This window comes from Symphalangus syndactylus, chromosome 14 (genome assembly GCF_028878055.3).
Source record: "Symphalangus syndactylus isolate Jambi chromosome 14, NHGRI_mSymSyn1-v2.1_pri, whole genome shotgun sequence".
In the NCBI taxonomy this organism is placed as follows: domain Eukaryota; kingdom Metazoa; phylum Chordata; class Mammalia; order Primates; family Hylobatidae; genus Symphalangus; species Symphalangus syndactylus.
The window spans coordinates 14,300,752-14,323,542 of NC_072436.2; the positions used below are offsets into that span (position 1 = coordinate 14,300,752).

The 22,791-nt window shown below is 50.4% G+C and overlaps 1 protein-coding gene across 6 annotated transcripts in view; it reads left to right on the top strand.

The window, feature by feature from the left end:
• RNF213 (ring finger protein 213) overlaps positions 1 to 22,791 on the top strand; it is a 133,237-nt gene that overhangs the window by 21,638 nt on the left and 88,808 nt on the right. For all 6 annotated transcript variants that reach the window (XM_063617268.1, XM_063617267.1, XM_055241778.2 and 3 more), the window contains 8 exons: positions 4,637 to 5,185; positions 5,452 to 5,574; positions 6,513 to 6,682; positions 7,524 to 7,682; positions 8,600 to 8,799; positions 11,691 to 11,974; positions 12,500 to 12,756; positions 15,625 to 15,822. In XM_063617268.1, the coding sequence (XP_063473338.1) occupies positions 4,637 to 5,185; positions 5,452 to 5,574; positions 6,513 to 6,682; positions 7,524 to 7,682; positions 8,600 to 8,799; positions 11,691 to 11,974; positions 12,500 to 12,756; positions 15,625 to 15,822 (1,940 nt within the window). The remainder of the gene's footprint in view (positions 1 to 4,636; positions 5,186 to 5,451; positions 5,575 to 6,512; positions 6,683 to 7,523; positions 7,683 to 8,599; positions 8,800 to 11,690; positions 11,975 to 12,499; positions 12,757 to 15,624; positions 15,823 to 22,791) is intronic.

The window sequence follows — 22,791 nt, forward strand, 5'->3', positions numbered from 1 at the left end:
CACACCCCACTCACACACACCCAACACACACACACCCCACTCACACACCCTCCCCCACACACCCCGCTCACCCCACTCACACACACCCAACACACACAGCCCACTCACCCCCAACACACACACATCCCACTCATACCACTCACACACACCCAACACACACCCCACTCACCCCCAGCACACACACACCCAACACACACACACACCCCACTCACAGGGCGCCTACCGGGGCACTCGGCCAGTCCTCACCAAGAAGTAAGTGGTCCCTAATTCAGGGCCAGGTGTCAGTTCACACGGGAAGAGCTGAGGGGGGTGAGCCTGGGGCTGCTCCTCCGAGGCCTCAGCCCTGCAGTTGCGATGATGTCAGATGGTTGGTTTTGTTTCTATTAAAAAGAGGGTCTGGGATGGCGGCTTGAGGGCAGTGGTCTTCCAGGAACTGGATCACGGTCCCTCCAAGGGTCTCTCCTGCAGTTGCCTCTGCGTTTACTGCAGTCTTTCCACAGCCCCGTGTTGTGGGCAGAGGGAGTGAGGCCAGGCCTGACCCCTGCCTCCAGCCTCCCCGGGCTCTGCCCAACCTCCGTGTGCTGCTGCTGCTGCTGTTTCTTCCTGGCTGGCCACTCCCCTCCTGCAAGGCAGGCCCTGGGGAGGGCTGCTGGCAGCTATTCCTAAGGTCTGAGCCCTTTCCTACATCAAGGAAAGAAGTGGTAGGGGGCCTGCATCTTCCATGCTGGTGGGAGGTGGGGGGTGGCCAGGGGCCTGCCTCAGTGGGCTCCTCCTGTTCCGGGCTGTGACTTGGCGGTCCAGAGCCTGAGGATTCTCACTTTCTGCCAGAGCCTGATTATGTCATCGAAGCTGCTAGAGCATCCATGACCTTGGCTTATTTTCAACTTTCATAATTAGGGAAAAACTTAAACTTAATTTGAGATTTGATTATTTTAACCATTAGAAATCTTTGGGTTATGGCCAGGCACAGTGGCTCACACCTGTAATCATGGCACTTTGGGAGGCCGAGGTGGGTGGATCACCTGAGGTCAGGAGTTCAAGACTAGCTGGCCAACATAGTGAAACCCCATCTGTACTAAAAATATGAAAATCGTGGCCGGGGACGGTAGCTCATGCCTGGAATCCCAGCACTTTGGGAGGCCGAGGCGGGCAGATCACGTGAGGTCAGTTCAAGACCAGCCTGGCCAACATGGTGAAATGCTGTCTGTACAAAAATACAAAAAAAAAAAAAAAGAAAAAAAAAATTAGCCGGGCATATGGCAGGTGCCTGTAATCCCAGCTACTTGGGAGGCTGAGGCAGGATGATCACCTGAACCGGGGAGGCGGAGGTTGCAATGGGCTCAGATCATGCCATTGCACTCCAGCCTGGGCAACAAGAGCGAAACCTCGTCTCAAAAAACAAAAACAAAACAAAAATAGCTGGGTGTGGTGGCCTGAGCCTGTAATCCCAGCTACTCAGGAGGCTGAGGCAGGAGAATCGCATGAACCCAGGAAACAGAGGTTGCAGTGAGCTGAGATTGCGCCACTGCCCTCCAGCCTGGGTGACAGAGCGAGACTCCATCTCAAAAAAAGAAAAATAAAAAAAAGCCTTTGAATTGCAAATAATGGAAAGCCCAGCTCCGCCTTTCTAATCCCATTGAGGGAGTCTATTATAGATACACCTGATGGGCCCTGAGCCTGCAGGTGGGGCTTGGTGCAGGCATCTCCGGCCCTGTCTACTCTGCCTTCCAGACAGACGTGGCTTCCCCACTGAGCCTCTCATCAGCTGTTTCCCGTTACTCCCTCGTGCCACACAGTGGCTTCCCCTGTGATCCACCTGCTACTCTGTCCTTCAGGGGACAAGAGAGCGCCTCCTCTGGTGATTGATTCCTCTGGAGAGAGGAAGCGTTTCCTCAAATCTCATTGGCTCTGATTGGCTCACGGTCCAATCCCCCAGTGGGTCCCCATGGCCAGGATGATAGACGTCAGTGGTTGACACCAGCCCACGCACAAGAGCTGCCCCTGGGGCCTGGAGTAAAGCTGATGTTACTCAAACCATGCGGCCGAGAACAGGGAGAGCCAAGGGACCATTCCCCAGGATGGGCCATCCAGCGCTGTCACCAGGTGGCCACAAACACCTGCTGTGTGTGGACAGTGGCTGTGACCACAGCATCACTGATGGGGGCCTTGCGTGTGCCAGGCAATGTCCTACAACTCCCCGTGTGCTTTGTCCCATTTGGTCACCCTCAGTGATGCCCTGATGTGGACACATCTGCGTCTCCACTTTAAAGATGGGGAAACTGAGGCCCACGGTGGCTCAGTGACCCACCTGGAGTTGCCCAGCCATTGCAGCATGGGGTGAGCTGGATGGGAACTCAGGCAGGCCCTCTAAACCGAGTCCAGATGCCACTGCATGGCAGTCCTGGAGGTACCAGGCAGCTGGCCGGGCAGGGACAGTGTCATCGCCTCTCCGAGGCGAGGCTGTCTTCACGGCTCGGACCCCACCTGCCAGGTCTCCTCAGCACACTGAGGACGATGGGTGCCTGCAGTGAAGGGTTGTGCAGCACCTGCCTGTTTCTTGATGGCCTCTTGCTTCCCCCTCTCAGCAGGTCCCCCGGCAGCCGACCAGCCTATCATTCAGAGGCTGACACCTGTCTTGATGACAGCCTGTCCTGGGGCCCAGCCACCCTCCAGTGCTGGGTGCCAGCCCCAGACTCTTCTTCTGCAGTTGCTTCTGCAGTTGGCTTTTTTTTTTTTTTGAGACTGGGTCTTGCTCTATTGCTCAGGGTGGAGTGCAGTTGCGTAATATCGGCTGACTGTAACCTCCACCTCCTGGGTTCAAGCGATTCTCCTGCCTCAGCCTCCCAAGTAGCTGGGATTACAGGCGCCCGCCACCACACCCAGCTAATTTTTGGTATGTTTAGTGGAGACGGGGGATCTCACCATGTTGGCCAGGCTGTGGCGAACTCCTGACCTCCAGTGATCCGCCTGCCTCGGCCTCCCAAAGTGCTAGGATTACAGGCCTGAGCCACCGCACCCGACCTATTTTTTTATTTTTGAGATGGAGTCTCACTCTGTCGCCCAGGATGGAGTGCAGTGGCCAGATCTCAGTGAGGCCCTGTTTTAGAGTCAGCCTGTGCTGGGAGTGAGTCTCCCCTGCCCGCACCCAAACGCACCAAGTGTGCCGTTTCAGCGGCGGTGCTTGCTCCCAGGAATGGGACCAGGTGCTCTCAGCGGTGTGGTGGGTTGGTGGCCTGGGGTCGGCATCGGACACAGGCCGAGCGGGAGGCTGGAGCCAAGCTGTGGCCTGGGGAAGCCCTGGGGTGCAGCCCTGTCCAGCTGCAGCCTCGTCATGCCCTGGGTGGGTGGGAATGCAGCCTCCTCCTGGGGCCACACAGGGGCCAGCCATCAGCCGAGGGGCTCCTGAAGTGGCAGTGACAGGATCCTGTGGCGTTTCCTGGTCCCCTGGTTACCAGTTGCTGAGGAGAGGGTGGATTCGCCCCTGGGCTGCACCTCAGTGTGTGCAGGTCTTCCCGGGTATGTGGGTGCAGGAGGTGGGGGGCGTGGAGTGGGCACAGGTTCACACCTGCTGCCTGGCAGTTCAGAGCCCTCATCACACACCACCAGGTTTCAGGGGAGCTACAAATCACTTTCCTGTACTGATCCGATCAGCATGCACCCCTGAGTTCTGCCCCCTGGGAGATGCCTGTGGGGTCCCAGGGTCCTGGTAGTCTCCTCCCACCAGCTGCAGTCCTGGTTCCAAGGTGGGGACCGTACCCCTGAACCTGGATGTGCCTTTGAGCCTGGCTGTGCCTGCTGAGGGTGTGGTGGGAGCTGCTACTCATTTTTTGTCTCATCCTTCTCATTTAAAATTTTATGTACGAAATATTTTTATAGAGGTGCATAAAACGTGGAAAGCCTGTGTGTGCTTTCTGATGTTCAAAACCAGGCCAGGCACGGTGGCTCACGTGTGTAATCCCACACTTTAGCAGGCCAAGATGGGAGGATTGCCTGAGCCTAGGTGTTAGAGACCAGCCTGAGCAACATGGTGAGACTCTGTCTCTACAGAGCATTTTTTAAAACCAGCTGGGAACGGTGGTTCGCGCTTGTAATCCCAGGAATTTGGGAGGCCGAGATGGGCAGATCGCTTGAGGCTGAGAGTTCAAAACTAGCTTGGGCAACATGATGAAACCCCGTTTCTACCAAAAACAAACAAACAAACAATTAGCTGGGCGCAGTGATGCCCACCTATAGTCTCATCTACTCAGGAGGTTGATAGGGGAGGGATCACTTGAGTCCAGGAGGTCAAGGTTACAGTGAGCCGGGTTTGCACCACTACACTCCAGCCTGGGCGACAGAGGGAGACCTTGTCTCAAATAAATAAATAAATAAAAATCCATCTCAGCGGATGTCCAATAAGCAGTGAGCCCGTGTGAGGGTCTCAGCCCGGCCGTGACCTTTGCCCCGACCCTGCCCACCCCCCACTTCTGTTTCTTAATTTCACTCTTTCCAGGAAATTGCAGATTTAACAGATGTTAGGTACTTTGGTCGAGCCAAGCTTGATGTAGTTGAGAAATGGAAGAGAAAGTTGGAGGGAAACATGGGCTAGAGTGGAGTAACTCTAAGAAATAAAGTGAGTGTCTCTCTTTCTGTTTAGAGCAAAAAGAAGAAAAGGAAGAAGGAAAAGAGACGGAACAACTCCGATTCCTCAGAGCTGGCTTCCTCGCCCCTGTCTCCTGCCAGCCCCTGTCACCTGACTTTGCTTTCAAACCCGAGGCCTCAGGACACAGCCCTGCCCCACAGCCAAGCCCAGCAGAGTGGCCCCACTGGCCAGCTGAGCCAGCCCCTGGGCACAGCCACCACGCCACTGGAGGGTGACGGCCTCTTTGCGCCCACCAAGGTTGGCGACAGCCCCCTGCAGGCTCAGGCTTTGGGAGAGGCAGGAGTGGCCACAGGAAGTGAGGCTCAGAGCAGCCCCCAATCCCAGGACCACACGGAAGGGGAGGACCAGGACGCTTCCATCCCCTCTGGGGGCAGAGGCCTGTCCCAGGAGGGGACCGGTCCCCCCACCTCTGCTGGTGAAGGCCATTCTAGGACTGAAGATGCTGCCCAGGCACTCCTGTTGCCTGAGTCAAAAGGTGGCAGCTCTGAGCCTGGGACAGAACCGCAGACCACCCAGCAGCAGGCAGGGGCCCCAGCCTCTACGGTGAGTCATCCGGGAGAGGTGGCCCCGGAGTGGCACCGAGCTCTCGGCACCTGGGCTCTGCTGCAAGGTGCTGGCGTTGCTTCCTTGCCAGGGAGGGCGTCCTCTGGGCCCTGCTCCCTGGGTGGGAGTGGGAGGGCTGCCCCTCCACCAGGGATGCCGGCCCACCCTGTCCCTCGGCTTGTGGTGGATGCTGCCCCTTAAACCATTGAGTCGGAGTCACCCTGGCCCATTTTGTCACCTTGGCTCTGGCGTTTGGGGTCTTTCAGGCAGTTGATGCTGCAGCTCAGCCAGCCAATGCAGTTAAAGGGGCCGGGGAGGAAGTGAAAGAGAAGACCCAGAGAACGAAAGAGCCGCCAGCAACTACTCCTGCTTCCAAAACACACTGCCAGGTGCGTCTCCTTCCTGCCTGCCGGCTCCAGGAGGCCCTCCTCCTGCTCACGGCTGCGCCTCTTTCATTTAATTATTCAGCAAGTATTTAAGTGCTGGGGATATAGCCGTGATTCAGACAAAGCTCTGGCCTTCGGGGTGCTCACATTCTAGCGGAGAGACAGTCAGGAAACCGGCTTCAGCAGTAAGAAGAGCGTGGAGGGAGGGACGGAGGGGAGAGAGGGCACCCAGGTGGGCCCCGAGGTACCGTGGCCCCCACAGCCCGAGTGGCCAGGCAAGGCCTCTCTGAGGAGGTGGTGAGGGATGGTCCCCGGAGGTGTCTGGGATGTGTCCCAGACAAGGGGAAGGTCATGTGCAGAGGCCCTGGGGTAGTGTGGGGTGGGCCTGTCCCCAGAGCGGCAGGGACGCCAGTGCCCCCAGGAGGAGTTGGGGGAGGAGGGGGCCACCGATGAGGATGGAGAGCGGCGCCTCTGGAGGCCGTGATTAGTGGCCCCAGCGGCAGTGGAAGGTCCTGAGCAGGGAAGGGTGACCACTCTGGCCGCTGTGAGAAGCATCCCCTGTAGGGGTCAATGTGGAGGCTGGGCTGGGCGTGGTAGCTCACACCTATAATCCCTGCACTTTGGGGGGCCCAGGTGGGTGCATCACCTGAGGTCAGGAGTTCAAGACCAGCCTGGCCAACATGGTGAAACCCCATCTCTACTAAAAATACAAAAATTAGCCGGCCGTGGTGGTGTGTGCCTGTAATCCCAGCTACCCGGGAGGCTGTCGCAGGAGAATTCCTTGAGCCTGGGAGGCGGAGCTTGCAGTGAGCTGAGATCGCAGTACTGCACTCCAGCCTTGGTAATAAGAGGGAGACTCTGTCTCAAAAAAAAAAAAAAAAAAAAAGAAAAGAAAATGTGGAGGCCGGCCTTGAAGGTCAGGGTTTGTTTCCTTGTTCCAGGAAGCTGAGACCAAGGACGAGACGGCTGCTGCTGGAGAAAAAGTCGGTAAAAATGAACGAGGGGAGCCTGAAGACCTCAAGAATCCAGAGGGGAAGAACAGAAGTGCAGCTGCTGTGAAAAAGGAGAAGCAAAAAAAACAGAAAACAGGTGTCCAGGAAATGAAGACAAGGTAGGGATGCCCCCGCAAGGAGGCAAAGGAGACCCTGCCTGAGAGCCCTGCACAACTCCCAGGGGACATCCAGGCTGCCCTTCTAGTCAGCTGATTTGGCAAGTTTAACTTTGGGGGAAAAGGGGCCCACTTAGGAGGTGGACAGGAGCAGGCACCTGTGCCAGTTTCTTGTTTCCTAATAGCCCCTGGGATCCTGGAGCCAGCGTGGGCCTTTGGGAACCCAGGAGAGGGGCTGTTCTGGCCCAGACACCTGCTGGTGCCTCCCGCCACTGTCCCCAGCACTTCAGAGATGGGCAGGGATTGGCCACCTCTTCTTCCTCCATTTTGGAGGCAGCGAAGAGAGGACCCCATGGGGGATAGTGTGTCAGACGCGGACGTGCTTACATGTTTGCTGGGGTGTGATAATGTGCATTACGAACACAAGGACCATGTGCCTGTGTGTGTGCATGTGGGTGTGTGTGCATGTATGTGTACGTTCATGTGCACGTGTGTTCACGTGTGTGTGCGTATGCATGTACATGTGTATGTGTGTGAGTGCGTGTGTGCGTGTACGTGTGCTTGTGAGTGTGTGTGCGTGTGTGTGTGCGCGTGTGTGCATGCCAGTGTGCATGTGTGTGTGTGTGCATGTGTGTGTGAGTGTGTGTGCGTGTGCGTGTGTGTGCGTGTGCGTGTGTGTGCATGTGCGTGTGTGAGTGCATGTGTGTGTGTGAGTGCATGTGTGCATGCACGTGCGCCTGCATGCACGTGTATGTGTGCACATGTGTGTGTGCATCTGTGTGCATGCACATGGCAGGTGGACAGATCTCACGAGAATCAGATTTCTGTTTTGGTTTCCCACCAGCACGCTGAGCCCGGGCGGAGGAGTCACCGTGTACTTCCACGCCGTCATCTCTCATCATTTCTCATTCAATTCCGACCACCATAAAGTCTTCATCAGAGGAGGAGGAGAATTTGGGGAGCCGAAATGGGCCAGGGATGTCTGTGAGCTGCACTGCACCAGGTGAGCGTGTCTGTACGCTTGGGAGGAATCCCTCAGGGAAGGCATAGGATGCCCAGCCTGTGACACGTATTTAAAAAAAAATTTTTTTTTTTTTTTTTTTTTTTTGAGACAGAGTCTTGCTGTGTCACCCAGGCTGGAGTGTGGTGGCACGATCTCAGCTCACTGCAGCCTCCGCCTCCTGGGTTCAAGCGATTCTCATGCCTCAGCTCCCAAGTAGCTGGGATTACAGGCGTCCACCACCATGCCTGGCTAATTTTTGTATTTTTAGTAGAGATGCAGTTTCTACTAAATGCTGGCTAGGCTAGTCTCAAACTCCTGACCTCAGGTGATCCGCCCGCCTAGGCCTCCCAAAGTGCTGGGATTACAGGCATGAGCCACTGCGTCCAGCCTTTAAATAATTTTTATCAAGTGAGTTGACGACATTCTTCGGGTTCCGGAAGATGAATATTTCAGACAGCTCTTCCTGGCCATGCATTTTGGTGTCATATTCCATCATGGACCTTTTTTTTTTTTTTTTTAAAGTATTCTTTCTTTATTATAATTTTTTTTTTCGTTTTAGAGAGGGGATCTTGCTCTGTTGCCTAGGCTGGAGTGCAATCATCACTCACTGCAGCCTCAATCTCCTGGGCCACCATGCCCAGCTTTGTTTAACTGAGACAGAGTCTTGCTCTGTCACCCAGGCTGGAGTGCAGTGGTGGGATCACAGGTCAATGCAGCCTTGACCTCCTGGACTCAAGAAGTCCTCCCACCTCAGCCTCCCATGGTGTTGGGATTTCAGGCATGGGCCACTGAACCCAGCCTTGCCTCCTCTTGGTCCATATCAATTTATAGCTTTGCACTCCATGCTACGTTTGAGAATAACTAAAATTTCCGGGGTAGGAATTTTGGATAACCAACCGTATCCTGCTCATTCACAGAGACTTACGTCATGACAGCGTTCTTGTTGATGGCAGTGTCGTCATTTCCAAGAAGCACCTAGATAAACACATTCCTTACAAGTACGTCATTTATAATAAGGGCTCTATTGAATATGAGTTCATCTACAAGCGCCAGCAGAAGGAGGGCGAGTACATCAACCGCTGTCTGTTCATAAAATCTTCACTTCTGGGCTCAGGAGGTAAGTCGTGGCAGCAGGCTGTCTGCTCACCCCTCTGGAGTGCAGGTGCCAGTCCTGCGGCACTGGACGGTCTCTCTGGAGAGCACAGACTTTGCCTGGGCAGTGAGGTCCTCTTTGCTCTGCACTGACCCTGCCCCAGCCTCCAGGTTCAGTGACACTGACTTTGGGTTGTGTCTCTGGTTGGTTAAAGATGTGTTGGCTTCTCCTTTGAGCTCAGTGTGACTTACCCACTCACTTGCAGGAGGAAACATGGAAAGGATTTTTTGTTTGTTTTTTGAGATGGAGTCTGTCGCTCAGGCTGGAGTACAGTGGTGCGATCTCGGCTCACTGCAACCTCCGCCTCCCGGGGTCAAGCAGTTCTCCTGCCTCAGCCTCCCGAGTAGCTGGGATTATAGGAGCCTGCCACCACCCCCAGCTAACTTTTGTATTTTTAGTAGAGACAGGGTTTCACCATGTTGGACCTTGACCTCAGGTGATCTGCCCTCCTCGACCTCCCAAAGTGTTGAGATTACAGGTGTAAGCCACTGCACCCAGCCGGAAAGGATTTTTAATTAAGGGAAAGGAGAGAAAATGAAGCCAGAAGAAGGGCTGCGGCTGGGAACAGAGGGGCAGCAAAGGCCTGGGAGCTGGGTCAGGGACAAGTGCAGTGACCAGGAGGCCACTGGGACTTGCTCCTTCTCTAGAGATTTTCAGATGGTTGACTGGAGATGACATCCACAGCCCCGTCTGCAGGCTCCTGCTGGCTGTCATCCTCAGCACACCAGCCCCTCCGCCCATCTGTCGATAGACACAGGCGCTTCCCTTCTCACAGAGCCCTCTGCGCCCCTCCCTGCCTCTCTCGGGGGTCCCCCACCTGGGTTCTCTGTCTGCAAACTTGACAGACAGAGATCAAGACTTGACTGTGTTGATCACCTGGACTCCCAGTGCCGCCTCCTCACCTGGGGGGTCCTGGGCTTCCCCTCGCTCCCCCTCCCTGCACAGTGACCCTGAAACTCAAGGAAGTGAGCTGGGGTCAACTGGTTGTTGCTTTCCCTCGGCGACCAGGGCCTCTCTGCCCCCCGGTGTCCAGTGTCTTGAAAACAGTTGTTTTACTGTTTATGTTGTTTATGTGTTGTTTTAGGCAGATACGGAAGAATGTAAATTTAGTCCCTGTCACTCCACCTTGGACAAAGACAGAAGTCCTAAGAACTTTATAGAGTATATATTTTTTCATTTTTGTAAACATATATATATATATATTTTTTTTCTGAGACAGGGTCTCTCTCTGTCACCCAAGCTGGAGTGCAGTGGCACGATCTCGGCTCACTACAGCCTCCACCGCCAGGGCCCAACTGATCCTCCCCGTCAGCCCCCCAGGTCGCTGGGCTTACAGGCGTGTGCCACCATGTCTGGCAAATTTTTCATATTTTTTTTGGAGAGACTGGTCTTGCTATGTTGCCTAGTCTGGTCTCGAACTCCTGGGCTCAAGCAATCCGCCCATCTTGGCCTACCAAAGTGCTGGGATTAAGACATGAGCCACCGTGCCCAGCCAAACATGATTTTTACTAGCTAGAGAGTGTACGCTGAGAACTTAAGCTTTGAGAGAATAGGCATTAGTCCAGTAATTCCATCTATAAGTATATTTAAATATGGAATTCTATATATATAAATATGGAATTCCTGCTCTGATAAATGCCATGGCATTGATGGCTCAGTTAAAAGGGCACGTGGTGGCCGGGCGCGGTGGCTCACGCCTGTAATCCCAGCACTTTGGGAGGCCGAGGCAGGCGGATCACGAGGTCAGGAGATCGAGACCATCCTGGCTAACACGGTGAAACCCTGTCTCTACTAAAAATACAAAAAAATTAGCCGGGCGTGGTGGCGGCGGGCGGCTGTAGTCCCAGCTACTCGAGAGGCTGAGGCAGGAGAATGGTGCGAACCTGGGGGGCAGAGCTTGCAGTGAGCCGAGATCGCGCCACTGCACTCCAGTCTGGGCGACAGAGGGAGACTCAGTCTAAAAAAAAAAAAAAAAAACACGTGGTAGGGGATTTGACCTGGAGGTCGACAGAAGCTTCCACAAGGAGGTGATGACCGAGTTGAGAACTAAACAGTTGCAGGCCCTGCTGGGCCCAGGGTGCAGAGCTGGGGTGGGCGGGCCTGCCAGTCTAGACAACTGTGGGTTGAAAGCACGGCACGGGGCTCAGGAGGCCTGTCCAGGTGCTTCCCGTCTCTGCCTGATTTTTACTTCTGTTTGTATGTCTTCATGTGGCCTCTGACCGTCTCAATGACGTCTTGGGTTTTCTAATTATTTTACAGTCGACCTCACTGGGTTTTCTGTAATGAGGTCTGCACTCATATCGTTTGCAATGGAGCCTAAAACAGTCACGAATTCAACCCTTGCCCTATGTCAGCCACCATGCCAAGGGCCATCTGTGCCTGCTGGGCAGCCTGCACCTTCCTCCAGGGGCTGTGTCCCGTTCCTAGTACAGAGGAAACCAACTCAGTGATTGACCGGGACAGTGCTCAGTTGCTAGTGAGGGATGCGGTTTCTGTATGACACGTTCCACCTCCTTGTGATGATGTTTAAGGAAGTTGTTTATCAAGTTTGCTGAGCTACATAGTTAGAGATCCGTGGCAAGTCTCAGGCCCGCTGCATCCCATGCCCCTGGGCTTTCCACTCATCACTGTGGGATGTCTAGGATGTCTGTTTGCACGGGGCCGGCCTCAGGTGAGAAGTCAGATGGAGGAGTCTGGCTGTCGTCAGTGTGCGGGTTTTTGCTTTTCCCTTCCTGCCTCCTCTGCCCCATTTACTCCATCTCTGTACCAGTCGTGATCAGCCTTCTAGGCTAGTGTCTAGGTCTCCAGGCTTTTGATGATCTTAGGTAGGCTCTTGTTCTTTCTGTCCCTCTTAGACTGGCATCAGTATGATGGCATAGTTTGTATGAGGCCTCCTGGGAAATTACAGAAAGTCATGAACCACATCACAGACGGGTTGAGGAAGGAGCTGGTGAAGGGGAAGCAGATTGCCGCTAAGGTCGTGCTGGACAGCATCTTCAGCATCCTGCAGACCTGGGACACCATCAACCTGAACAGCTTCTTCACCCAGTTCCAGCAGTTTTCCTTTGTCGTGGGACAGTCTATGATTTATGAAGGATGGGCACAGCCGTGGACCGATTTGCAGTATGGGGAGAAAGAGGTATCAGGCTTGCCACCAGCCGCTCTACCTGCTGGGCCGGGTGACCCCTTGACTCTGTGGGCCAGGTTGCAAATGGGAATGTGTAGAACTTTCCGGCCTTTTCTCCTGCCACTGTTTCTTGGGATTTCTCTGCCATCCCCATTTTCCTCCTTTTACTGGTTGTAATCTGAGCCCCACCCCAGCACCAGTCCTGAGTCCTCCCCTGGCCTTGGAGGGAGAGTGGAAGGAACGGGGCATTCTCTGTCACTGCACCTTTACCCACACTGCAGTGCAGCCTGGGTGGGTTTCAGGCCAGCCTGGAGCTGTTTCTGAGGTGAAGCTGAGCCCTGATGAGCCTCAGGGGCCCTGCCTGAGCCCTCATGCCAGGGTCTTGGCTGCACCGCAGCTGCTCCTGTGGCTCTCGCAGGTGTGGTCGGGGGGCACGGATGGGGTCTGCTGCCCTAGCTGTGGTGCTGGGGCAGCTCTGGACACTTCCGATGAATTCAAGTCTGTGGTTCATGCATCTTCCTCTTCTCCCACCATCAGGTGAAGAGAGACCTGTGGGAATATCTGAAAAAGCACATGGTACCGTTTCTGGACAGAAAAAGCGCAGACTCTTTGCCTATAGACTGCCCAGTGAGGAGTAAACTGAAAATGGGCCTGATTGTCCTTTTTGTAGTGGAAGAAATTCAGTTTTTATTAGAAGACAGCCTGGCCTCGTTGTGTCACCTCCTGACCTCAGATGCCAGCTCACCAGATGAGTTTCACAGTGACCTGAGCCACATCCTTGGGATACCTCAGAGGTATTACTATTTTTTGTCAAAAATTTTTTATAGCTATTATAACGATTTTCTCTGATTGCAAAAATAAGTGCTTGACTAGAGTGACTGAAAGCACACAGGCAAGAAATAAAACCACCCGTGATTTTACCACTCACTGTGGTCATGTCAGTAGTTTTTCCTAGCATCTCTCTTATTTTTATTATATTCTTTCCTCTGTTGAATTCCCTGCCTTTTTTCCCCCCGACGGCATCTCACTCTGTGGCCCAGGCTGGAGTACAGTGGTGCAATCATGGCTCACTGCAGCCTCCACCTCCGAGGTTCAGGCCATTCTCCTGCTTCAGCCTCCTTATTAGCAGGGACTACAGGTGCACACTACCACACATGGCTAATTTTTGTATTTTTAGTAGAGAAGGGTTTTCACCATTTTGGCCAGGCTGGTTTCGAACTCCTGACCTCAAGTGACCCACCCACCTCGGCCTCCCAAAGTGCTAGGATTGTAGGCATGAGCCACCACGCTGGGTCTGAATACCCTGCTTTTTGAAGCTTCGTGTCGTATCATGAGCAGCCTCTGTGTGCATGCGTTTAGGAGGTTGTGGTGTGACCCCAGCCTGAACATATCCCCTCAAGGACATCTGCAGAAGCAGTGTGAATGTTCTCCCCATGCCCTTGCCTGTGCCATGTCTAGTTCAGGAAACACAGTGTGACTGTCCGGGGCCTGAAATGTTCAGTGGTGAGAAGGCAATGGCCTTTGACTTGGTGGTAAGACCTGCTCAGACTCCACTGAGCTCTGATGGTCACAGTCTCCCAGCATTCTCTCTGCGTCTGTTTATTTGAACTTGAGAATGACATTAGGTAGCCCTTCAGCATGTCTTATCATGACATCTGCCTCTCAGTTTTACACATTTATTTATTTGTTGTTTTGAGACAGTGTCTTACTCTGTTCCCCCAGGCTGGAGTGCAGTGGAGCAATCAGCTCACTGCAACTTCAACCTCACAGACTCGGTGGTTCTCCCACCTCAGCCTCCTGAGTAGCTGGGACTGCAGATGCACACCACCACTTCCAGCTAATTTTTGTATTCATTGTAGAGACGGGGTTTCGTCATGTTGCCACAGTGGTCTTGAGCTCCTGACCTTGTGATCTGCCTGCCTTGACCTCCCAAAGTGCTGGGATTATAGGCATGAGCCACTGTGCCTGGCCTGTTTTTTTTTGTTTGTTTTGTTTTGTTTTGTTGTTGTTTTTTGTTTGTTTGTTTGTTTGTTTGTTTTTTGAGACGGAGTCTTGCTCTGTCACCCAGGCTGGAGTGCAGTGGCGCGATCTCGGCTCACTGCAAGCTCTGCCTCCCGGGTTCACGCCATTCTCCTGTCTCAGCCTCTCCGAGTAGCTGGGACTACAGGCGCCCGCCACCACGCCCGGCTAATTTTTTGTATTTTTGGTAGAGACGGGGTTTCACCGTGGTCTCGATCTCCTGACCTCGTGATCCGCCTGCCTCGGCCTCCCAAAGTGCTGGGATTACAAGCGTGAGCCACCGCGCCCGGCGGCCTGTTTTATAAATATAAAACAACCAAATAAACACTGCACATTTTGACAAAGAGGAGGAGTGGAGGCAAAGGCAATGAACAGAGTTAGTGCCGGTGTTTAAAGTATGAGGAATCATTAATATATTTTGACTGTAGGAGATTCACCATGTATTGTTTATAGGCTCAACCTTACGTTTAAAAAGTTGTTTTGGGGCCGGGCACGGTGGCACACGCCTGTAATCCCAGCACTTTGGGAGGTCGAAGCAGGCGGATCACAAGGTCAGGAGTTCGAGACCAGCCTGACCAACAAGGTGAAACACTGTCTCTACTAAAAATACAAAAATTAGCTGGGCATGGTGGTGCACGCCTGTAATCCCAGCTACTCAGGAGGCTGAGGCAGGAGAATCACTTGAACCCAGGAGGCGGAGTTGCAGTGAGCCGAGATTGTGCCACTGCACTCCAGCCTGGGTGACAGAGCGAGACTTCATCTCAAACAACAACAACAAAAAAAGTTGTTTTAGCCAGGCATTATGGCTCACACCTGTAATCCCAGTACTTTGGGAGGCTGAGGCAGGAGGGATTGCTTGAGCCCAGGAGTTCAGGATCAGCCTGGGAAACAAAAATTAAAATAAAAAATATAGCCAGCCAACATGGTGAAACCCCATCTCTACAAAAAATACAAAAAATTAGCCGGGCGTGGTGGCGGGCACCTGTAGTCCCAGCTACTCGGGAGGCTGAGGCAGGAAAATGGTGTGAACCCAGGAGGCGGAGCTTGCAGTGAGCCAGGATCGTGCCACTGCACTTCTGCCTGGGCGACAGAGTGTGAGACTCCGTCTCAAAAAAAAAAAAAAAAAAATGTAGCTAGCTGGGTGTGGTGGTGCACCTGTAATTCCAGCACTTGAGAGGCTGAGGCAGGAGGATCCCTCGAGCCCAAGAGTTCGAGGTTATAATGATTGCACCACCGCACTGCCTTGATGACAGAGTGAGACTCTGTCTCTAAACAATGAAAATAAATTTTACAAGTTGCTTTATATTTAGATTTACTGTTGCCAGATGGCCTGGTTTCAAATCCCAGCTCTGTCAGTCAGGACCCTGCATTGACTACGTAGCCAGGACCCCTGCCTCTAAAATCCCTCCCCTGTCCTGGGAGTTTGTTGTGGGGATTCAGCGAGGGCCTGCAGAGGACCCGACGCCCTAGGCTGGGGGCTGAGGGAAGCCCTGTCTCCTGCGTGAGTTAAACTCTGCTCAGCCACGTGCGGTGCTCCTCCTGCTTTGTGTGCACGGTGCTTGCTTCCCGTTGGGACTCCAGAATCCCAGGGGGATGACTCCCTGGCTAGCTCAGCTCACTGCGGGATCTTTATTCCCTTCCAGCTGGCGGCTGTACCTGGTGGACCTGTGCCACAGGTGCATGGACACAAGTGTGTATGACTGGCTGGGCACCCTGCCTGTTCTGCACTGCTGTATGGAGCTGGCCCCGCGGCACAAGGACGCCTGGAGCCAGCCTGAGGACACCTGGGCCGCTCTGGAGGGAATCTCCTTCTCACAGTTCCGGGAACAAATGCTAGATACGTAAGTCATAGAGTTGTGCTTATCTACGTGAATCTGGGGAGAATGAGTCCTCACTGTGCACCCGGAGTCCCGGTGGGCTCTGCAGCGACTCCATTCCTGATTCCAATGACAGAACTAACACACGCTCTTTTAACATTTTAAGACATCAAAACTGTCAAGAATAGGCTGGGCCCAGTGGCTCACTGTGTAATCCCAGCACTTTGGGAGGCTGAGACGGGTGGATCACCTGAGGTCAGGAGTTCGAGACCAGCCTGGCCAACATGGTGAAAACCCGTCTCTACGAAAAATACAAAAAAAAAAAATTAGGCAGTCATGGTGGCATATGCTTGTAATCCCAGCTACTCTGGAGGCTGAGGCAGGATAATCACTAGAACCCGGGAGGTGGAGGTTGCAGTGAGCTGGGATCGTGCTACTGCACTGTAGCCTGGGCGACAGAGCGAGACTCTGTCTAAAACAAACAAACAAAAAAACTATCAAGAATACAGAAACAACTTGTAACCTCAGAGACAGCCATTGTTAGCACGGCGGCCTACCTATTTCTGGTTTTGTCCAAATACAGATTCGTGGGTGTTTTATGTACTTAAAAGAACAACAACAAATGATGTGTTATTTATTCTGGTTTACAACCTGATTTTTCCTCTTTTTTTTTTTTTTTTTTTTGAGATGGAGTCTCGCTCTGTCGCCCAGGCTGGAGTGCAGTGGCGCGATCTCGGCTCACTGCAAGCTCCGCCTCCTGAGTTCACGCCATTCTCCTGCCTCTCCGAGTAGCTGGGACTACAGGCGCCCGCCACCACGCCCGGCTATTTTTTTTGTGTGTTTTTAGTAGAGACGGGGTTTCACTGTGGTCTCGATCTCCTGACCTCGTGATCTGCCCACCTCGGCCTCCCAAAGTGCTGGGATTACAAGCGTGAGCCGCCACGCCTGGCCAGATTTTTCCTCTTCACAGTATTTTGTGGACAACTTTTTCCATCAGCAAATACCTGTCTATGTTGTTGAGGTAATGATTGCTTAGTGTTCCAGCCAGAAAGAGTGCCAGCCTTGTATTGAGCCAGTTCAGTTACAGGACATGTGGTTGGTTGTGCAGTTTCATTTTGTCAGCGTGCTTTCATAAGCATCCTTAGCTTTCTCTGTCCAATGACTTCATTGAGATAGATTCTTACAAGTGGAACTGCTAGGTCAAAGGCATTCTGAACTCTAAACCATTTATACCTTTGCATAATGCTGGCTTAAAGGAGAGGAATATTGGCAATATATATAATCCTGATCTCTGATCCAAATATAATGACCTCTCCTTTATCACAAGAAAATATTACCAGAGAAAGTTTTTTTATTTTTTTATTTTTTTTTTAACTTTTAAGTTCAGGAGTACATGTGCAGGTTTGTTATATAGATAAACTTGTGTTATGGGGTTTTTTTGTATGGATTATTTCATCACCCAAATATTAAGCCTAGTACCCATTAGCTATTTTTCCTGATCCTCTCCCTCTTCCCATCCTCCACCCTCCAATAAGCCCCAGTGTGTGTTGTTCCCCTCTATGTGTCCCTGTGTTCTCATCATTTAGCTCCCACTTATAAGTGAGAACATGCGGTATTTGGTTTTCTGTTCCTGAGGTAATTTGCTAAGGAGAATGGCCTCCAGCTCCATCCATGTCCCTGCAAAGGACATGATCTCATTCTTTTTTATGGCTGCATAGTATTCCACGGTGTGTATGTACCACATTTTCTTTATCCAGTCTACTGTTGATGGGCATTTAGTTTGATTCCATGTCTTTGCTATTGTGAATTGTGCTGCAATGAACACACACGGGCATGTTTCTTTATAATAGAACGATTTATATTGTTTTTGGTATATACTCAGTAAGGGGATTGCTGTGGTGAATGGTATTTGTGGAATTGCCACACTGTCTTCCATAATGGTTGAACTAATTAACGCTCCCACCAACAGTGCATAAGCATTCCTTTTTCTCTGCAGTCTCACCAGCATCTGTTATTTTTTTACCTTTTAATAGCAGCCATTCTGACTGGTGTTAAGATGGTATCTCACTGTATTTTTTTTTTTAAGAGACATAGTCTGGCTCTGTCACCCAGGCTGGAGTGCAGTGGTGTGATCTCAGCTCACTGCAGCCTCTGCCTCCTGGGCACAAGTGATTCTGCTGGGATTAGAGGTGTACGCCACCACACGTGGCTAATTTTTGTATTTTTAGTAGAGACAGGGTTTCACCATGTTGGCCAGGCTGGTCTCGAACTCCTGACCTCAAGTGATCCACCTGCCTCGGCCTCCCAAAGTTCTAGGATTACAGTCATGAGCCACCACACCTGGCCTCATTGTGGTTTTTGTTTTGTTTTGTTTTGTTTGAGATGGAGTCTTGCTTTATCACCCAGGCTGGATTGCAGTGGCACAATCTCAGCTCACTGTATGTAACCTCTGCCTCCCAGGTTCAAGTGATTCTCCTGCCTCAGTCTTCTGGGTAGCTGGGACCACAGGCACCCCACCATGCCTGGCTAATTTTTGTATTTTTAGTAGAGACGGGGTTTCACCATGTTGGCCAGGCTGGTCTCAAACCCCAGACCCCAAGTGATCCACCCACCTTGGCCTCCCAAAGTGCTGGGATTGCATGTGTGAGCCACCATGCCCGGCCTCATTGTGATTTTGATTTGCATTTCTCTAATGATCAGTGATGCTGAGCTTTTTTTCATATGCCTGTTAGCCACATGTATGTCTTCTTGTGAAAAGTGTTCATGTGCTTTGCCCACTTTTTAATGGGGTTGCTTGTTTTTTTTTCTTGTAAATTTGTGTATGTTCCTTATAGATGCTGGATATTACGCCTTTGTCAGATGCATATTTTGCAAAAATTTTCTCCCATTCTGTGGGTCATCTGTTTACTCTGTTGATAGTTTCTTTTGTTGTGCAAAAGCTCCTCAGTTTAATTAGTTCTCATTTGTCAATTTTTGCCTTTCTTATGATTGTTTTTGGTGTCTTTGTCATGAAATCTTTGCCCATTCGTATGTCTAGAATGGTATTGCCTAGGTCTGGGCAAAGATTGGAGAAAAATTATGGAGAAGTCCTTAAAAGCACAGGCGACAAAAGTAAAGTGAGATAAATGGGATTACATCAAATCAAAAAGCTTCTGTGCAGCAAAGGAAACTATCAACAGAGTGAAGAGACAGTCCACGGAATGGGAGAAAATATTTGTCATCTACGTGTCAGATAGGGGGATTTAAGGAACTCAAACAAGTGAACAGAAAAAATCAGATTTAAAAATGGACAAATGTTGAGTAGTCATCTAAAAAGAAGACACACAAATAACCAAGAGGTATATGAAAAAATGATCAGCATCATTAATTAGGGGAATGCAAATCAAAACCACAATGAGATATGCTCTTACCCAAGTTAGAATAGCTGTGATCAAAAAGACAAAAAATAAATGCCAGTGAGGATGTGGGAAACAGAAACTCTTATACAATCTAGGAATGTAAATTAGTACTGCCACGATGGAGAACAGTATAAAGGTTCCTGAAGAAACTAAAAATAGAACTACTGTATGATCCAGCAATCGTACTGCTGGGGATATATCCAAAGCAAAGGAAATCAGTATGTTGAAGAGATAGCTGCACTCTTCTATTTATCGTAACACTCAATAGCCATGATATGGAATCATCCTGAGTGTCCACCTGCAGATGAGCGGATGAAGAAAGTGTTGTCTGTATACACAGTAGAATACTATTTGGCCACCAAAAAGAATGAAATTCTGTCTTTTGCAGCAACATGGATGAGCTTGGAGGAGATTATGTTAAGTGAAATAAGCCAGGCGCAGAAAGATAAATACTGCATGTTCCCACTCATGCGTGGATGCGAAAAGAGTTGATCTTCTAGAAGGAGAGAGTAGAATAGTAGTTTTGAGAGACCAGGAAGGATGGGGAGAGGGCTAGCCAAAGGTTGGCTAGTGGATACAAAAGTATGGCTAGATAGGATGAGTAAGTTCTAAGGTCCTAGAGCAGTATGGAACGACTGTAATTTACAATTTATTATGTTTTTCAAATAGCTAGAAGAGTGGAGTTTGAATGTTTCCAACACAAAGAAATAATTGTTTGAGATAGATATGCTAATTATCCTGATTTGTACACATTACACATTGTATGCATATATGTTGTATCCATGTATTTGTACGGATTACAGACTGTATACTTTCTACATAGTATACATTGTAGACATATTTATATGTATATACAGTGCATAAAATGTATTCTCTATGTGCATACACTGCATAATGTATACAAACATTTGTATACATTACATATTGTATACATATGTAGAAATATAACACTGTTCCCCATAAATAGGTACAATTATTATGTGTCAGTTTAAAAATAATAAAAGCAGCTGGGCTTGGTGGCTCATGCCTATAATCCCAGTACTTTGGGAGGCCCAGGCAGGAGGATCGCTTGAGGCCAGACGTTCAAGACCAGTCTGGGCACATAGTAAAACCCAGTTTCTACACAAAACAAACAAAAAAAATAGTTGGGCATGGTGGGGTATACCTGCAGTCCCAGCTACTTGGGAGGCTTACGTGGGAGGATCGCTTGAGCTGGGGAGGTCAAGGCTGCAGTGGTAGAAGTCCAGATTCCCTAGAAGTTGAAATAAAAGCAGCTTTATTTTCAGATTCCTGACAAGTAACCACAAACTTTCTCTTTAAGTATAATCTCTGTGAAATACTGAATACTGGGTTATTTAATAGAACAGTCATAATGACCACAGATTAACCCTTCTAAGCAAAATAGATTAATTTATTTTAGCCTTGAAATGGTCTTTCTCTTATTAATGTGCTAGAATGTATTCATTCATTCACTGGATGAATACTTGAAGACCACCTTTCTTGTGCCAGGAAGTACTACTCAAGGCACAGGGTGTACAGCACTGCTCAAAACAGACAGCAGCTCCTGGCCTCATGGAGCTTGCATTCTAGCTGGAGAGGCAGGCAGTTAATACATTAGTAAGTCCTCTTGATGAGAGAGCTCTGGAAATTCCTCCTTCCCCCAGCCTGGAGGCTCAGGCCACAGAATCTGCTAAGGTCTGAAGGTAGGGTAGGAGAACAGAGGTAATGACTGCAGCACTCTGGGCCTTGCAGTGAGAACAAGACAGTGGCCATCCAGTTGGGAAAGGGGCTGGAGAACTGAAAGAGACGCCCCCTCATGAAGTGTGATGCTCAGAGCCTGCTGAATGCCGAAGACTGGGGACAGCAGAAAAAATGAGGCAGTTGCTCTGCTCCCCTGGATCCCAACTTCTGCTAAAGGCAGTGTTACGGTCTTGCCTTTAGAAGACGTAAAAGCCTTTGGAAACCAATTGTTTTCCTTTTCTTTTTTCTTTGTTTTTTTTTTTTTTTTTTTTTTTGAGACAGTCCTGCTCTGTCGCCCAGGCTGGAGTGCTGTGGCATGATCTCTGGGCACTGCAACCTTCGCCTCCCAGGTTCAAGTGATTCTTGTGCCTCAGCCTCCTGAGTAGCTGGGACTACAGGTGCATGTCATCACACATCACATGTGGCTAATTTTTGTATTTTTAGTGGAGATGGGTTTTGCCATGTTGGCCAGGCTGGTCTTGAACTCTTGGCCTCAAGTGATCTGCCCACCTCAGCCTCCCAAAGTGCTGGGATTACCGGCGTGAGCCACCCACTGTGCCTGGCCAGCCCTTGGGAACCAATTCTAATTAAAGCTACAACAAAGCTGTAGTTGATCTAAACTATTAACTCAGCCCCTGATAACAGAAGAGGCCACTAGATGATCAAGAGAGAAAACAATCAATATAGTCAGACCCATGGATGGTCCATATTTACCTAGAAAGGCTAGATATAGTAGAAATATAGAGTACCTCTTATTATTATTGCTATTTTTATGTACTTATCTTTAAATATCTTGAAAAGTCTGCAGTAGCATTCTTCCTAAAGATCCAATCGTTCAGGTAACAGTGGCCTTTAGTATGCAGTGAACCTTTATTGATATGTTTTTTATAACTTCTGTTACTTCTGGGGAACCTTGCTTTATTTCTTTTCCATTGTCAACATTTTGGGTCTCCAGTACTGTGTTCCAGAATCAGCATTATTTAAGGGCCTTCGCTGAGCCCACTTGGGCTGTTTGATCCTGGACACTCGTTAATAATAATTAAGAGGCTTGGCCGGGTGCGGTGGCTCACACCTGTAATCCCAGCACTTTGGGAGGCCAAGGCGAGTGGATCACGAGGTCAGGAGATCAAGACCAGCCTGGCTAACAAGGAGAAACCCCATCTCTACTAAAAATACAAAAAATGAGCTGGGCATGGTGGCAGGCACCTGTAGTCCCAGCTATTGGGGAGGTTGAGGCAGGAGAATGGCGTGAGCCCTGTAGGCAGAGCTTGCAGTGAGCCGAGATCACACCACTGCACTCCAGCCAAGGCGACGGAGCGAGACTCCATCTCAAAAAAAATAATAATAATAATAATAAAGAGGCTTAATTATTGGGATATATCCCTTTTATTGTAAAATATACATAATCTCCCATTTACCATGTTAACTCCTTTTCAGGGCACAGTTCCTTGGCACTAAGCACATTCACACTGTCGTGTAGCCATCAGCACCGTCCACCTCCAGAACTCAGCTTCCCCAGCTGAAACTCCCTCCCCATGAAACACGACCTCCACACTCCCCCTCCTCCTGGTAACCACCGTTCTCCTCTCTGTCTGTAGGATTTTGACATCTCTGGGGACCTCATGTGAGTGGAATCACACAGGATTTGTCCTTTTGTGTCTGATTTATTTCATTGAGCATAATGTTGTCAAGGTTCATCCATCTCAGTGAATTCTTTTTATGTATTTATTTATTTATTTATTTGTAGAGATGGAATCTTGCTATGTTGCCCAGGTTGGTCTTAACCTGCTGGCCTCAAGCTATCCATCCTCCTGCTTTGGCCTCCCAAATTGTGAGGATTACAGACATGAGCCAC